This window comes from Marasmius oreades, chromosome 9 (assembly GCF_018924745.1).
Source record: "Marasmius oreades isolate 03SP1 chromosome 9, whole genome shotgun sequence".
In the NCBI taxonomy this organism is placed as follows: Eukaryota; Fungi; Basidiomycota; class Agaricomycetes; order Agaricales; family Marasmiaceae; genus Marasmius; species Marasmius oreades.
In genome coordinates, this window is record NC_057331.1 from 1,720,685 (window position 1) to 1,738,228 (window position 17,544).

General features: G+C 43.9%; 3 protein-coding genes across 3 annotated transcripts; 1 reads left to right on the top strand and 2 right to left on the bottom strand.

The window, feature by feature from the left end:
• Nucleotides 1-2,656: 2,656 nt before the first annotated feature.
• Nucleotides 2,657-3,051, bottom strand: E1B28_013463 (uncharacterized protein; the record flags this gene model as incomplete). Its single annotated transcript, XM_043158622.1, has 2 exons — nucleotides 2,657-2,952; nucleotides 3,009-3,051. The coding sequence occupies 2 exons, from the start codon at nucleotides 3,049-3,051 to the stop codon at nucleotides 2,657-2,659; spliced, it is 339 nt and encodes a 112-aa protein (XP_043003973.1).
• Nucleotides 3,052-3,111: 60 nt separating this feature from the next.
• Nucleotides 3,112-4,022, bottom strand: E1B28_013464 (uncharacterized protein; the record flags this gene model as incomplete). Its single annotated transcript, XM_043158623.1, has 4 exons — nucleotides 3,112-3,295; nucleotides 3,345-3,628; nucleotides 3,686-3,750; nucleotides 3,848-4,022. The coding sequence occupies 4 exons, from the start codon at nucleotides 4,020-4,022 to the stop codon at nucleotides 3,112-3,114; spliced, it is 708 nt and encodes a 235-aa protein (XP_043003974.1).
• A 551-nt stretch (nucleotides 4,023-4,573) lies between these two features.
• Nucleotides 4,574-5,271, top strand: E1B28_013465 (uncharacterized protein; the record flags this gene model as incomplete). The annotated part of the gene is made up of 4 exons (XM_043158624.1): nucleotides 4,574-4,637; nucleotides 4,698-4,766; nucleotides 4,819-4,857; nucleotides 4,916-5,271. The coding sequence occupies 4 exons, from the start codon at nucleotides 4,574-4,576 to the stop codon at nucleotides 5,269-5,271; spliced, it is 528 nt and encodes a 175-aa protein (XP_043003975.1).
• Between the last annotated feature and the right edge of the window lie 12,273 nt (nucleotides 5,272-17,544).

Here is a 17,544-nt window from a genome sequence, read left to right on the forward strand (position 1 = left end):
TGAAGAACCTGAATTGATAAGGGCCGAGGAACTAAGAGCATTCGAGTATAGAGGAACAGAAAGAGAATTAGGAGAAGAGAGTGCAGCTGCATTGAGAGTAACCTCAATTCGGACACGATCCGGTGCAGTGCAACTCCGAGCTCGTGCTGAGGTCTTGGAGTCGCAGCCTAGTTTCCCGACTTTCCGTCAGACTTGGCTGGCTCTGAAGTGGAAGCATTAGCTGCACGGGCCTTAGCCTCTTTCGCAGCTTGGTTAGTTTTCTTCTTTTGACAATCATCAACCTTATGTTTACCCCCGCAATAGCTACACAACCCATCCTTCAATCGGCGGGCCTTTTCGGCCGCATTCAGCTTTCCATCCTTTCTTAACTTATCTAAGAAGGGAAGATGGGGAGTGGTGGAACCCGATCTGGAAGCGACGGCGTTTGAAGTCATAGTGGATTGTTGTCCCTTGCCTTTCAGCTTGGGTTGAGATTGGGAGTTGGTCGAAGATGAAGTAGAAGATGAAGTAGATTGTTTCAGTTTGTTAGAGGAATTATTATTGGTTTGACCATGAGCAGCATGGGTTTTTTCGGCCTCATGTTGCCAATAGAGTTGGTCGCCTGCTTTCGCAGCGGCCCGAAGCGGATGGTAAAGGTCTGGACGGCCTCTGGGAAGTGCGGAGACCTGATCCTTGATGCAGTCCGGAAGTCCACGATAAAAGGAATGACAGAGTCCTGGATCACTGTAACCAACTCTAGCAGCAAGAGAGTTGAACTTCACTATGTAATGAGCAATTCGGTCAGTAGTCTTCATAGTGAGTAAATCCAACTTGTCCGAAGCTTCTCTGGCAGAGTCCACTTGGCCAAAGTTTGTCTGCAATTCCACCACCCAAGCTTTATAGCTACCCATCCATGCCGGCGGATCCTGTTCGGAAAATTCGCTACCCAATAGTTCAGGTTCGAAAAATTCAAGAGCAGTACCTTGGAGGAAAGAGAGGCTGTAATTGACCTTCGCGGATGGATCAGAGGAGAAAACGTCGGGGTAGTGATTAAATTGTAATTGTAGACCAGTGAGGAAATTTTTGAGTTTGTGAGGATCGGAACCGTCGAAAGTCTCGGGTTTCTTCGGGCGTATGCCCTTCTTGGGTTTGGCTTTTTCGCAGAGCATCTGTTGAAGCAACGCATTCTGAACGGTAAGATAACTGGTGAGTGCAGAATAGAAATTATCAGACGGGTTCCGGTAAGGAGCACTGCCTAGCGTTCCACCAGCTGGAGGACCACCGCCACCACCACCAGAACCTCCCGGATCTCTGGAATTGTCTGGAGGACCTCCAGGGCCACCACCATTACCTGAACCACCACCAGGAGGGTCCGACAGATCTTCGTCAGGATCATCCCCATCTTCGTCAGGATCATCCCCATCTTCGGGTGGATCATCAGCGTCATCAGCTCTATCTTTGCCTTTATCAACCCTCAGTGTTTCTTCTCCTATTTCCTCCATTTGTAATTCAGAGAGGATCAGAGATGGTCGGGGTCATTGGGTAGAAGAGCGTCGTGAACGATCTATGGTTCCTTGGAGTTTACTGGGAGAGAGTAGAGTGTTGTAGGGATCGTTGGAATCAGAAGCATATACGCTGCTGACCCTTCGGGGAGTTTTGGGAATATCGAGGTGAGAAAAACGAAGAGCAGACCTGACATGGGCCTGTGTTGTAATAGTATGTGTGGGGAATAGGGTTTCGAAAACAGGAAGGTGTTCGCGATGGTTGTCTGGATTGGACGACATGTTGACTCAAGAAAAAGAATTTAACTACTGTTACGGATGTGTGGAGATCGACCGGACCCGAGTGGATCCGACAAATAGAATGATAGATAGATAGAAAGAAGAAGTGAAGAAGTGATCGGAAGTGATCGGAATGTTTCGGACAGCGATGAGAGAGATGAGAGAGATGAGTCTTGACAGTAGCCAAAGTTATTGGACAACGGCTCCCTGAGTCAAACTGTCTTAGACCTGATCAATGATAACCAGAGTCGAGTTAAATTCTAAAGTGCTAGCTATTAAGAAGTACATCTTATATAGTACTTGAGATAACTAAAGGAGATAGAGTGAAAGTAGATGAGATCTGATTGGAGTCCAAGTCAGACAGACTAAGGAATTAAGCGAAGTTGCTAGACTGAATGGACAGTTGGCCAAGTAGAGATAGTGGAGTAAATAATGTGAATGTGTGGAGTATAGGAATGATAGTAAGTAAAAGCATCTTGGTCTTTGTTACAAACAATCCTTGGTCATAGACTAGGGACTGGATGGAAGCGGACCGTAATCCGGTCAGTCCAGAATGGATCCGGCACGGATATAACACTGGCATGGAGAAACCAAAGGTGAGAAAGGTAGTTGCAACTCATGAGATGGCAGTGGAGAAGGGAGAGGAGTTGCTGGAGACAAAGGACACACAGGAGTAACCGGTGGTGATGGCAGTGAAGATGACCATGGCATCCACTTAACTGTCTGAGATAATGTGGATGAATTTACTGTAGTTGGAGCTGGAGTAGAGGGTGGTGTAGATGAAGGCATCACAGCTGGGGTAGGCATCTCCTTTCTTGGGGTCGGGGGATGAACACTGGTTGATGTCTCTGCCAGTGTAGGTGAACACACCATGGCTGGGGCAGATGTCTCCTTTACTAAAGTTGAGGAATGAACACCAGTTGATGACTCCTCATATGTGACCTTTTCCTTTCCTTGCAAACCAGTAGCCTTCCCTTACTCTTCGTCTCCTCTCCCTCCGCCACCCCCTTCCCCTTGTTGACAGTACTCCACTCCACATCCTTTGAAACTTGCATCCCATTGTTTGCCCACTTGGTCTCGTAATCCTTGCTCTTACCACAAGCTCTTTCTATATAGTCCTCTTCATCTTCCTCCCCAATGACGTCGTCAGATACATGTTGAGGTAGATGCCATGAACGACACTCCTCAACAGCTACCAGATCCACTAAGTCAGCAGAGAAAATGCCATTAAAAACTGTGGGCACTCACTGAAACATTGGCCTTGGAAAGATAGTCTTCTGCCAGGCCTCATGTTCTGAACGACCCCATGTCAACAGCATCTCTCCATGTGAAGTCCCACTATGAATGCTTTTCACTGATATTGAGCATCTGAGAAATACATGTTAGAAGAAGTTAGAACATACCTCATAATATTGATGTGGCCATCATCCTTTGGTTCCAGTTGGACCCATGCCAATGAATGAACATACCCATCCTGTACGTCTTGTATTCCTTCTAAGATTGGCTTAATAAACTGAGGCAACATATGGATGGCTCTAGAGAAAGGTCAGCATCAAGAAAACTTGGCAATTGTAATAGACATACTGTTGTAGATCTTCAGGAGTGTTCGACACAGTTGCTTCCTGGCTGGCCTTCCATTCTTTCAACTCTTGCGCATGTTTGACCTTCGCCGTAGCGTCGCATCCCTCCTTGTCCTCCTCAGATAGCTTCTCCCATTGAACACGAATACAATCTTGCCAGAGTTTAGGTATCTGTCCTCGTACCGGTCTTTTCTTTTCCTTCTCCTTTTCAAAGAGTTTTGACACATGCTCCTTGTTACAGGCTGCCCATGTCGTCATTGCTGTTTTTTGGTGAGGTTTTGGAACTGTCTATAATGTGAATTGAACAAGTGTAGTTCAATAATGGTATTGAAGAAAGCAACATACTGGTTTCCCACTAAGCTCTCCCAGTATTGAAAGGAACGGGTTGGATGGATCATTTTTCATGTCTTCTGTTGTGTGAAAGCCATATTCAAGTCAACATTGGATTTGCTAGGAAGAGATTGCAGACAAACGAACGAGTAATGTTAGTCACGTGTGATTACGTACTAAAGGGAATGAACCTCATCCGTCTTCGAGTGTCAACATTGTGCTTGTAAATTTCATATTGCTTCAGTGCCTGCTCATACTCCTCTGTGCTCAGTTTGGATTGGTCTGGAACTTTGTACTCCTTGACTGGTTTATCATCATTGACACTGTCAAGTTCTGACTGAGGACATTCCATGTTCAAATCATCCTCTAATGGCGGCCACCGATTGAAATATGTGCATTGTACCCATGCAACAAAATCCTTCTTTTGTACTTTGGCGACTGCTTCTTCATATCTTGATTCAAGAGTTTTGAACCACTCCTCTCACTGTCCGACAAACACTCTACAAGCAACCATGCTGGGGGGACTAGAGAATTTGAACTTGTAAGTCTCTGGAATGTATTGGAAACATATGGTTGAAAACCACTTTACATTCGTGACCAGGAGGGACGGTAAAGTGGAAGAAATATCAGTGGTGAGTTCAAGACAGAAAGAACAGCATTGCGACAGAAATAGTATCAGCTACCCTTGAAGCGGTCACTACAGATTCCGGCATGGCTTGACCCTCAAGGCCTCACATCTGGCAATCCTGCAAGATCTCGTTTAGGTGTCTGCCATCAGAAGTTGCCTGTATGGTACGTACTCCATTTGGCTGAAATCAGGAATACAAATAAAGTCGAGGGACACTTATACAGCCCCAAGTCAAGTTTAAACCCAGCCATACTTTCCCTTCTTACTCCAACATTATGAGTGTTTACAGTCATCATTCCCTCAGTCCTGTAGATCGTTGCTCTGGAGTTACCCTCATTGGTATGGTTCTCATTACATTCTATGGCTTAAGAAATTACTAACATTTGCATATGTTACTAGGTTCTACCAGCCATTCCCCTCAGTCTATTCCCCAGACATATACATTCACAGAACACAATCCCTCTAGTGGTGTGTACTCTATTTTCACTTTTCAATAATTTGTTCTGACTGGATAATACAGGTACCACTGTCATCAAAACAACGGTTGAAGAGGCAAATGGTGATCTCTAAACTTTACGCATTTATTATATCTACTCACAACTCTTCGGGTTTACTAGGCTGGGTGGTTACAATGACTGTCAAGATTCAACGCATCCATCCAGACTCTCCAAGTTTTCCACTTGCAGGCTATCATGGTGCTTGGACTGCTGACACTGACATGCAGTTTGGTATCAGTATGGACACCGATGGCATTGAATCAAACCCAGTAGACGGAGACATTGTTTCTCTTAGCTCAGCAATGTCGTCTGTGAGTACGACTGATATGGACACACCTGCTCCCAGTCCTCCACCTGAAATTCCTTCTTCTGCTGTTCATTCTACCTACCTCCACTGCTATCCCGGCTCAAATCTCGGCAACTGCACTTTTGGCATCAATTCCAATTGCCTTCCCGGGGCCTTCCAGCTATCCTAAACCAGAAAATGACACTGCTAGGTTCTGGGTTGTATTTGTTGGTCGTAGGGTGGGGATTTTCAATGCATGGTCAGTATGTCTAATAGTTTCCACCTCTTAAAAATTTACCTCTTTTACTCCAGGCATGGACTGGCCCAGAGGCTTGTTGAAGGTGTTCCTCATGCATGCCATCTTGCAATCAGTGGATGGGACAAAGCTCTGCTTGCTTATGTGGAGGCGTGGAATGGAGACCGCCCTGGGTTCGAGCTGCGTGTCCATGGCCAACCCTGTCAAGCACTGACTTATGTGAACCCAGCAATGTTGCCAAACCTTGATTTGGCTCTTACATAATTCTTTCGTTACCTGATAAGTTGGTACTGTTACTTGTCGTTGAATGTAGATTTTTTAAAATTGAAGTTAAAAGAAAAAATTGAGTTCTATGGTTTATTTCTTGATCTCTGGACTGTACAATGTAAGTTAATCTTGAATGTGCAGAATCATATCGCCCAAAGCAGTATTTGCCCACATGGCTAGATTCAAACACAAGTTGTCCAGGGTACCAAGGTGAACACATTCAGAAATCAGTGGAATCTACCCTTAAGACATCTTTCCATCTGCTGGATTTCAATTTACTTAAGTGACCCACGATGGCATTTGCCCATAGGGCTGGATTTGAAAACAATGGTGTCCGGGATACCCAGTGAATTAACAAATCTACCCTTGCACGTGTCACCCCACAGTGGTGCTTGCCCATATGGTTGACAACGTCTCAGGCTGTCAAAGGGCACCTACCCTTGAATACCAGGGCAGATGAGTCCAGGCCATGGAAATGACAAGGGGGCCTGTATCCGCTTGCCCCTCCCAGGGTCTGTTTTTCCTCTAACCTTGTGCTGGGCATGCTTCCTTGCATTTTCTGGAAGACAAGTGTCTGACAGTGTGGAGGTTGCTGAGGAATGGGTGGTCAAAGCTGAGGTCGAACATGACTCTGGCAAGGGAACAGAATGAGAGGTCTCCATGCCGGTATCGCGGATATACTCTACTAGTACCTAAATAAACGCATTTTTAACATTTTATATATAATATAATCAAAATGGGAACATAATATGAGGATTAGAGCAAGCCCAAGCTGCTAGTCAAAGCACGGGTCTATGTGCGGGTTATCCGAAGTACAGAAAGTACAAAACACCCTATAGATGAGAGTCTTCGACGTTCCAAAACCTGTAGGAACTGATGGAGCAGCCTTTAAAAACCTTCGTTCATTTGGATAGGCCTCGTCTCACTCGCAATTACCTGTAGCAAACATGGGGACACTTGATTTTACTATCAATTTATTGATTTCTTCGATATTGGTTGAAAAGACGGAAACAACTCTTAGAAGTACATCTGGAAGTAACAATCGGACGGATGTAACTATCTAAAGTCCATTTCGGACTTAAGGAACGGAAACAATGCCGGTGGCTGTAACTTACAGCTGGAAACAAGAAAAGGGGCAGATGTCGACGATGTCCGGTCAGAAAGGACATTCTACCAGGAAAGAACCATAGGAACGATCCCTGGAATGTAGATCGAGCAGTTTTGGACTATTCCAGATCGGATAGAACAAGAGAGAACAAGGGAGCACATGGGGACTCGCCTTGGAAACAAAAAGGGGTCAGGATGTATCCACATGCAAATGTCAAAGATATCCGACTCGGAACAGGAATAAAGAAAATATGAGGAAAAGGAATAAGGAATACTATATTCTGGACAGTTTTATATCTAATTGACATGTACTATACCTGATTAAGGGTACTTTGGTATCTCTGAAAGGGATTTCTCTATATTTTCGACTTTTTACCATATCTTCGACGTTTGATTATTATTTATTCGAAAAGGCGTATATAAGGGAGGATGGTAGCAGCAGTATTTGGCCCAGTAACCTACGACAGAAGCCTAAGTGCTTTCACTAGGGGACTCTGGCTCATACTTTGCCCCACTTCTTCGAAGTTGGTGTTTGTATTTGGAATAGATTGGATTTGAACTTTGAATTTGATTTGAATTTGTTGCCACTTTGGTACTTGGAAACTTTGAACTTGTAGAGTCGCTTTGACTCGAATTTGAATTGAATTTGATAGTTCTATTTGAACTTAGAAAGAATTGAACACCTCCTCGAAGAAGTGAACTTCGTAGAAAGCCTTTGTCATTTTGACTTGTGAACACAGAATTTGAATTTGTTTTGAACCATATAAAGCCCCACCCTCGAAGTCTTATCTTAGAGTTCTCAGTGAAACTTGCTGAGAGCGTCCATTGATACCGACCTCCACAAATCAACTACGCTAATTGCTAGTGTTGGGTTTGGTCTTGCGCACTTCGTGCTTGGAGTGTGTTTTGCTGCACCTAGTAGTAGTTTTTAGTGCCATTACCGGCGAGAACGTCTTCATCTGAAATGAGAAGAGGTGGAAGGTCGATGATGCCGTCGGGTGTTTCAAGGTCACTGAATGCAGAGATAATTTTGTCTTGTATGTTGAACTCTACAGGGGTGCATGCAATTTAATCCTCTTGCCATTCAGAAAAGATCATTCCTGAACATGTCTAAATAACATGAATTAGCATGGTCAGAATTATTTAATGAAGAGGATCTTACCTGCCGATTCATTGAGAGATGGCTCAAATGAACGATGAGTGAAGAACGGTAGTATGGTAAATGGGAGTGAGGAAAATCTCAGTGTGCACCCTGGAGAGAGTGCTCGACTGAGATGGGGAGGAAACTGCACATACACTGGCATGTCTTGACTTAAAAGTGACAAGGGTGCAGATCGGGTCTCAGATTTGGGGGAATGAAGGAACGGTGATATGATGACAAGGACGCTGTCCTTTCTTGCCAACGACTGGAAAGTACCAGGAGATGAGTGGATGTATGGGCCATCCGAGTTCACCAATCTACTCGCCACCCTCGGTGTAAGCGCTTCTTTTTAACTGCATTTTTCTTTCTTATCATTTTCATAGCAGTTTGATTTTGATTCTGAGCCCCTGGAATTCTATCTTCCAAATGCTCCCCGACCAACTCTTCCACCTACGGTAAGTTCTTCTATTCATTTCTCTTTCTTGAATGCTCAGCTTTCACTGTAGCTTCCTTTACTCTCACTTCCGGACCCTCCTGTGGTAGCTACGCGCTCCCAGGATGTTGTCATGGGTTTGCCCCAGGCAGCACATGTTCAACCTGCTTTCGGTTCGTCTGAAGCTGGTCCCTCTACACTCCCGGTTGCTGGTCCCTCAAAACCAGTTCAAAAACGAAAGGTACATTGCTGCGAAATTGTCTCATTTGTTTTTCTTATCGTGTTCTAGGCTCCAAAACCTCCTACGGCTGGCCCTTCTCAGCCTAAATGGCCAAAAGTGGTCTTTGCTGAGAGCTCTGACAGTGCGGGATCTCCTCCCCCAACCGTAAGTGTTCTCTTTTCTTCTTTTTAAATCTGTCCCAGTCTTCTAATCGCCCTTTTAGTGTTATAAAACTCGATCCCGAACGAAAAAGGCTCCTATGACTGCTGTCTCCGAGTCAGAGGGTGTGGTCGTGGATCTTCCTTCCCATCCGTCCCCCTCGAAGAGTTCCAAGACAAAGGGGAAGAAGAAAGAGCCAAATACTCGTACGGGAGCATCCGTAGATGAGTTATGGACTTCTTCCGCACCCTCCCATGTGTTCCCTGAAGAATGGGTCGGAGCTGCACGTAGTAAGCTCTCGGATTTCTCTTTAATGCCTTTGATTTTGACACCGTAGCACAGATATGGATCTGCAGTTCGATTTTGACGAAGCTAAATTGAGCTTCAAATCTATCGTAGCTGCTGGTCGTTCGGTTTCCTTTGTAAGTTCCATCTTTCTTCTCGTATATTTTCATTCTTATCTTATAATTCTATCTAGTTCAATTGCCTTTCCCCATGCAACCGATGCACGTATTTTGGCTATGCGGATTGTCGACCTATCTGGGCCCCCAGTGGCAAAACTGGTAGTCGACCCACCTGCCAGCGATGTTTCTCAGGGAAACAAAAGTGTTCGTACTTCGATTCTGACGATTCTCGCACAGGGGCAAAAAAGATTGAAATTGCTTCTAGCAATAACATTTGTAAGTGTCTCTTTTCTCCCGTAGATCCAATCTAATCACTCTTTCAGTTTTGGCGAAGGTCTCTCACCACCTTCAACAAGAGTTCCAAGCCTTCTATCAGGCTCAATGGGCTCAAATTGCAGCCTACAACTCTGGTCGACTTATCTGGGAGGACATCCAAGCCAGCCAACTAGCGCTACGGGCTGCCAGACGAGATCCTGTAGAGGTTCTGAAGGGTCTTCAAGACGACACAATGACTCCAGATCAAGTCAAGGCTCTAGGAGAGGCACTCAGGTGGCCAGTTGTGGGTACACCAAGCTCGGTGACTACAAAGGATCTATGCTGTTCCCCTGTAGATGAGGAGATCGAGGAGCCTGCTCCTCTCCCATCTGTAGTATGTATGCTCTTCATTTCTTATAAATTTGTTTCTTATCGATTCATTTAGGAACCCATGTCTTCATTGCCTGCCGCTGAAGACCTCCCAGCTGCCGTAGCCGAGCCTCCTGCAATCGAGGCTGCAAAGGAGCCAGAGACACTTCCAGCTGCAAGATCCGTAAGTCATTATTCTTCTCATCCTTTCTTTTAATTAATTATCTTCGTAGGAGGAAGATATCATGGCTCGCGACTTGATTGATGATGAGGCTGAAGAAGCGGTGAGTCCTCTAATATCTCCATAGATTCCTTCTGACTTTTCTTTCTAGAGTAGCGACAAGGACTCCAGTGATGGAGAGGAGGATGACAATGACAAGGGCGATGAAGGATCTTCGGATTCTTCTTCTCCTTCAGTTTTTCATCGCCCCCTTTCTCCAGTCACCACAGCTGTCCTTAACAAACTGGCTCGAGAAAGGCGAGCATTCGAAGAGGCTTTTGGCCATCCCATGTATCGTAAATGGTAAGTTCAATATTTCTATCTTAGAACTTGTTACTAACTCTCCATTAGAGCGTAGCTTTTCACTTCGGAACTAGTTCTGACCTTAGGTAGACTTGAACTTTATCTCTTTTGTAATCATTTCTTGTTTTCTTGTATTGTATCAATAGCCTACAGTTACTGTAGCCCTTCTTGACTCTTTCTTGTAGTGGACTTGTAGTCATCATATCTTGTATTTTGGTACGCGCTACGGCGCTTAAATCCTTCTTTTGTATTTCTAATTTCATATCTTGTGATTCAATCAAAACTCGTTTGATTTGCATACTGCGTGGCTAAGATCCAATAAGTCCAACTTAAAACTCTAATTGCTAAGTTAAGGTCTCATCAGCCATAGCTCATGTATCTCTATGCTCGGAGTTAGATGAATCTATCCGTAGCACATTGTTCAATCATTCTTATCGCTATGCATCTCTTGTGTAGCTTCTCACTTATACGCTTTCCTTAAGCGATGATTATCTTTTCAGGATCCGTAGATACACCAGTATGTTCATGTAGGTGTCCAAATCGCAAAACTTGAATCTACGGTCAAATTTTCAGGAACCTAAGGTACCTCTCCCCCAAACAAATGAGCAGTCAACTCCTGTTGACTAGATGTTGGATCCGGGAGTCCCTTAGGACCATAAGGTAGAGAAAGTCATCTATGGCTGGATAGTAGAGTGTAAAAGGTATAAAAGGTTGACCGTAGATAGTCAATTCTTCACTACCCAGCTCAACCAGCCTTCGTAGTAACCAATTCTCAACTCTTACATTCTCATATCGTCTAAAACATGTCCACTTGTAGCGGATTTGTTCCCACTAAAATCTGGGTTGAACGCGCTGCTCCGATTGTTGAACAAGTCAGCCAGTTGCGTCCCTACACTAACAAGCTGTCCGCCGAGCTGTTCACCAAACAGCTTCTCGATGTTGTGGTACATTCAGCACCACTCTTCTATCTCTGTTTCATTGTAATGCTTCTGCCGTAGGTTCAGACCAAGCTCCAAAGCTACCAGTCTGCCAAAGACGATGTCGCGTTCGATCTTTATCGCAACATTGTCGAGATGGTCACCGCCAACATTGAGCAGTTCTCCCTCGATAAGAGCGTTGACTTTGCAAAGGCCAAATCCTTCTACGTCGAGATGTGCGCTGTGTGCAACAAGGCATCTGCTATCAAGTGCAAGAATGTAAGCTCTTATTTTATTAATCTTTCTAATTTTTGATATTGACTTCGCCGTAGGGAGCTAGCTCTTCTCGCAACGAAGCTACTATCGAAATCTCTGATACTGAAGAAGCAAACACTAAAGTAAGCCCTCCAGTTCGTTCTAAACCTATCTACGGCTCAATCCTTTTATCAGAATGACGACTTCAAGATGAAGGACGCCACTAAAGGAAAGGATCCTATGAAAATTCGCATTTCCAAGAAGAAAGAGGTCCGTAGATCGCTTTATTGGTTTCGTATAATCATTTCTAATGTTTCTGTAGACCGAAGCAAAGCCTGCTAAGAAGGCTCGTATCGATAAGGCAGGCGTAGACCTTACGCCTGAATCTGATGGTGAGTGTCCACCTTGGGACTGTCCTGTCTTTATTTGTGGCTGTAGCATCACTTATGACAACTTGTTGGACAGAGGAGAAGAAATGCAGAGAGTCTACACATCTCTCTGTACTCAAGGTCATAGCCAGCATGCCGACCCATTTTGGTATGGACTCCCTTTCTGCGTCCGACCTCACCGCCATTCAGACCCTCCTCCATACGGAGGTCAATGCATCGGCCTTTTCGATCCTTCACCAAGGAGCAGCGTACCGGGCAGCCTACGAAAAACTCGTCGAGGCAAATCAGCTAGTCCTTTCCCGCCTTGCCCTTTCTGCCGAACAGTCAGCTACGTCAACTTCAGCACAGGAGAGGTCTACAAACCAGCCTACTGAGGCGGATGCAGGTGCTCCTATGGAGTCTATTCAGTAGTGTATCTTTCCGTAGATCACTCTTTAACAATGGCTGGCTGTAGTGATAAACGGTGTCCACTCCTTTCATATTACTGTCATTTTGTATACTTGTGCACTAGTTAGATTTTATTAGAATCTAACTGGATTTTTCAGTTTCATATGTTCAGTCAGATCTGAGAGAATCTAACTTTCTTAGCAGACCTAGTAACTCTTACTGGATCATCCATTGGATCCTCGGATTCACTAGGTAGCTCAATTTCATTATCATTTTCTGCCGTAGCTGAGGCATTACCATTCAGCCTCAGGTTTTGAGCTTTATCAAAGATGTAATCCACTCCAAGTTCGTACTCAGTTGGTTCATCTTCGTTAGTCATGGCTTCTAACTCATCTTTAGATAGCTGAATTAAATCTTTTATTTCCGTAGGAAGGTCAATGTGGTATCGCACCGCGTGAGGTAGGATGCGAAAAGCTCTGTATTTTCCCCGTAGCAATGTTCCATCCATTTCCACTAAGATATAAGAGCCACCTTTAGTACGTCGAATGACTACGCAGGGCCCAAAGTATCTAGGGAACATTTTCCTATCCAAGTTCTTTTCAATAGCAGTATTCCGTACTTGAACCAAGTCTCTGGGTTCAAAGTTTAAGGGTTTTATAGTATGTATATATTCCTGTTTGTACCTGATCAAGCATCTACACTTTTCTTCTGTAATTCTATCTTGCATAGCGGTTACATGCGTTCTATGTTTAGCTAGAGCTTGCGCTCGAAATCCAATCAACTCTTCTTGTGATAGAAACCTATTGGGTAGTTTCACTAGCCACGTAGATTCCACAATATCAAGCGGTAGTATAGGTTCTGCACTGGTAACAAAGAAGTAGGGGGAGCAACCTAGGTCTTTCCTAGTTGTTACTCTATCCGCCCACAAAATATGCTTCAAAAACCAGTACCATTTTGCAAGGTCTCCAGCTACGGCTTTTGAAAGCGCGCTCCGTAGATCGAAATGCGCTCTCTCAATCTTTCTGTTTGCTTGAGAATTGTACGGTGAAATCTTAATGCTATGGACACCGTATTTGTCCATAAGCCACCTTGCCATAGCAATCATTTGTGGTGCATTATCCGTAACAACCTCCTCGGGACAACCCCATCTACTAATGATATCATTAAAGAACCACTGCGAGTATTCTGGCTGTATCACTTTGAATAGCCCTTGCTTCGGACCATCTGGATAGTGCACATCGTCCGTGAACAATCAGTTTACAACTGTTGCTAGCGGGAGTCATACTCAAAACATCTACATGGATCACTTGGAACAGCGACGGGGTGTGAGTAACCACTGAAGGTATCCTCAACAGATTGAGCCTTCGATCCTGGCATTCTTGACAGCTACAGACAAACCAATCTATGTCCTTGTCCATATGCGGCCACCAAAATCATTTCTCCATGATCGACTTAGTCGCAAACATTCCTTTATGTCCTAGATGATCGTGACTTGCCACGAGCATCCACATCCTCTTATCAGGAACTACATACAACCTATGTTGCGTAGAACCATCCGTAGATCGTTTGTACAGTCTTCCATCGGGGTCTAGAAAGAATTTTGATCCCAATGTAATGAAACTGTTCATTTCGTTTTTAGCCAATTCACGTACAAAATCTGCTTTGCGATCTAGAAACCACTCTTCAATTTGTGGAACTTTCTTATCGAACTTTTTAATCTCATTCGTATATTCATGTATAGGCTTATATGGATGAGAATCGTTCCAATTGTCATCTACAGCGGGCGGGACCACTGGTACTTGCTTCAAAAATGTCGAAACATAGTCTGGAGGTTTCTGTAGCACCCAATTTCTTATCTTATCTACAAAGTTTGCTTCATCTACGGCGGACCGTAAGTCTTCTAAATAGCAAAAGACAGATGTAGCCAACTTTGGTTCTTTCTCAGCTAATGAAACCAAATAACCTGACCACAGATCTATATCATCCTTGAACATATCAATGTCAAAAGGTTCGTCCTTGATTCCATCTCCCATTCGAAACTTTACTGGCTGACCATCGTTGTCGACCAGGAATTCTTCCCATCCTTCTGGTCTAGGCGTAGATATCCCACCAGGAGGAGGTCTCGAAAGTCCATCTGAACCATGTACAAGTCCTTTAATATGAACTAGTTCAAAATGATAGAGTCTGATCTCTTCAATCCACCGGTTAATGCTAGCATTTGGAGCACTATCCAGATTGTTCAACATTCCTTTAATGTAGCTGGCATCCGTTTCTATGGTCAACAGTCTACATCCATTAGTCTGATACTTTGACGCCCGTAACGCCATAAGTAATCCGTAGAGTTCTCGTTTCGGTTGTGAGAAGCGAGCTTCTCTCTCATTGAACGTTATAGACCCAAAGTAATTGTAGAACTTCATTTTCGGATGTTCGGGTTCTACTTGGTACAAGTAATAGCCTACACCTTGCCAAGATGAATCTACGGCCAAAGTGATATCTGTTGGATTCTTATAATCGATGGGCCGTAGCACGGGTGCATCACAGATTCCATCTTGAACCTCTCGGACAGCTTCACAAGCTTCCTTGTTCATTTCAAACGGTACAAAAGCTCCAGTGAGCTTATTCAATGGTCTTGTCTTCTTAGCATAGTCCTTAATGAACATGCGCATTTGTCCTGCAATCCCCAGAAATGATCGAATATCAGTTTTGCTTCTGAAGTTTTTCGGATCCCAAGAGAGAATGATCTCTGCAAACTTCTCTATGGGTTTTTCACCGTCGTAGGACACTCTATGACCTACTACCATTCCTTCAGCGCAACAAATGAAAGCCTTTGGACCCGAGAAGGTACCTCCTGCATACTTCATCCGCTGAACTATTCGATTCACATTCTGTAAATGCTCCCAAATGAATCTACGGATGCCTGGATTTTCAGGGATCACCTCGTAGTGTCTGTCGGGCAACTCATATCTAGTACTAGGTCCTCGTATAGGTACGTTGTCAATGTATGGTCTAGTAACATGAGGAATTTCTTCCCGTAGAATATACGTTACATCCTCATGAAACAAAGGGACTGAATTAGTCCATCCCATAGGTAGCTTCACTAATCTATAGGGACCAAAGGGTGTTTGGAACGTAGTAAAGTCTCTCGATTCTTCGTCGATAAGCCTTTCATCATAGCCAACCCAAATGTCTAACATTCCTATACATGCTCTTCCAGAAAAGCTACTAGCAATCTCAGCTGTTCCAGGTGGAATCCCAGAATGCTGAATCGTGACTGCATTCAATGGTTCTAAGGAATGAACCAGCCATAGACTCTTTCCATCTTTCTTTAGTACCATGAACCACTTCGATCAATACGACGACGTAGTAGGTTCGTACACTCCTGCTGTGATTTTGTCCTTCAAAATCTGGCAGACTTCTTCGTAAATCCCAGGTGGAATAGGGATATTATGCTCAACCCATGGCTTGTGAGGCAATACTGGGAACTTAATTGGCGGGAAGAAATCTGTACGAATTGTTCCACCTTCGTCGGCACTCCAAGCGAATCCTTTCTCTTGGATTTTCATCAGATGGTGTACTAACTTCATTTCTTCGGGCCATAGAAAGCCTTCATTATGATTCTTTTCTATGATTTCCTTATGTTCTTCTGTATACCATTCTCCTGGACTGAACTCAGGAGGGTGCAGCGATAGTACTGGCATCCCTTCAAGCAGATCCCCAGTAATATTCCTAAGAACTCGGAATTCTTCTGGCATCTTAGCCAATTGTGGTCAGACTTTAAGTGCTACTGGCTTATATTTTCCGTAGACCGACTGAACTGTATGTTTTCCAAGTGCCATAGCACCCTGGGAAACATAGTTCTCATGCTCTATAGACTGCGAGCTACTCAAGAATGTGCTATATGAATTCATAGGAAGACCTTCTCTTGAAAGCTTTCCTTCTAAGTTGCGTAGAGCAAGCCCCATCTCTTGTACACATGCATCAAGTTCAATAACGTAGGCATTCAGAGAGTCCGTAGACGATAGAATCTCATCTATCGGGGTTTCGCCCGTATAAAGGTCCTTAGGAAAGTTGTCTATAGTCCTGTAGACTTGCAACCATCTTTCCTTATGAAAAGCTAGTTCAATGAACAAAGTCTTTCCACGTTTCTCGGGATCCTTAGCTAACCTATCCAAATCCAAAGCTATACATTCATCGGTTTGGTAGTGATTTTCGTACATCCTCTGATGATAGTCTATTAGCGAAGATGCTTCATTTAGCATTGTATCAAATGCATTTTCATTTTCAACTGCACCCCCTACAAAACTTCGTAGTCGGAGCAACGGGGGTATCAATCTCTTTGGATTTTCTTCGATTTTCGACACATCAGCGAGATCCTTGAAATCCGTACTAAGTGAATCAACAAGTTCACATAGACTATGGGTATCTTGAGCCTTCAATAGTAAAGCTCTGCCATCTGCAGCAATCTCACTAAGCTCATCTATCTTATCTTGTTGAGAAGAGTCCGATCGATGTGCCAATTTTTGGCTGTTGAAGCCTTCGAGGGTTGAACCTCTTCTAGTAGTACAAAGCAACCATTCTCGTTCTGTAGATTCACTGTGTATGGAATCTAGGGAATTCGAACCTGGTGCTGATGAATAATAAGAAAGAAAACTGTCCATAGCACAAGGAGAAATAGAAGCACTGTTTTTGTGTTTTGTATCTTCTGTGTGTTTTTGGTCTTTTTCGTTTATATCAATGTTTTTCATCACTCTTGAATCAGACTGACTAGTAGTCCTTTCACTATTTGAAGCTTCTATGAAGGCTCCAGCCAGCTCCGTAGGAGAGAATTTTGTATTTATCAAATTTTTATATTTTTCAATTCGTGGAACACCGTGAGCATCTACAGATATTTGTAGAGCCACCTCTCCTTGATCCTCTATCAATTCATCAAGGTGGACTGAAAATTTGAAGATTCAGTCCCTTGTTGTTCTCTTTCTTTCTGCACTTCCTCTGAACTCTGTGTCTGTAGGGTTGGTTCCCGCTTAGGTTTTATCTTAATGCCTTCCCCTCTCATATATGTAGGGATGACACTTTGAATTCCTTTGTTTGGGCATGAAACTGTAACCCACTGATCTCCATCCTTGAAGTTTTGTACTTTCGATTCCGTTAGGACATCAAAAGGTCTACCCAAGAGAATCTGAAAGGGAGCTTTCTCCACTACATGAAGCTGCAAGTATACTGTTACTTCACCAAACTTGAAAGGTACATTTCTGCATACTCCCAGTGTTGGTTTCAGTTGTCCATTGGCAGACTGCATGTGAATCACTGAATTCGGATCCCATTGCAAGCCTAATCCTTGAGCAACCCATGCGTCAATCACGATTATTTGCGATCCACCATCG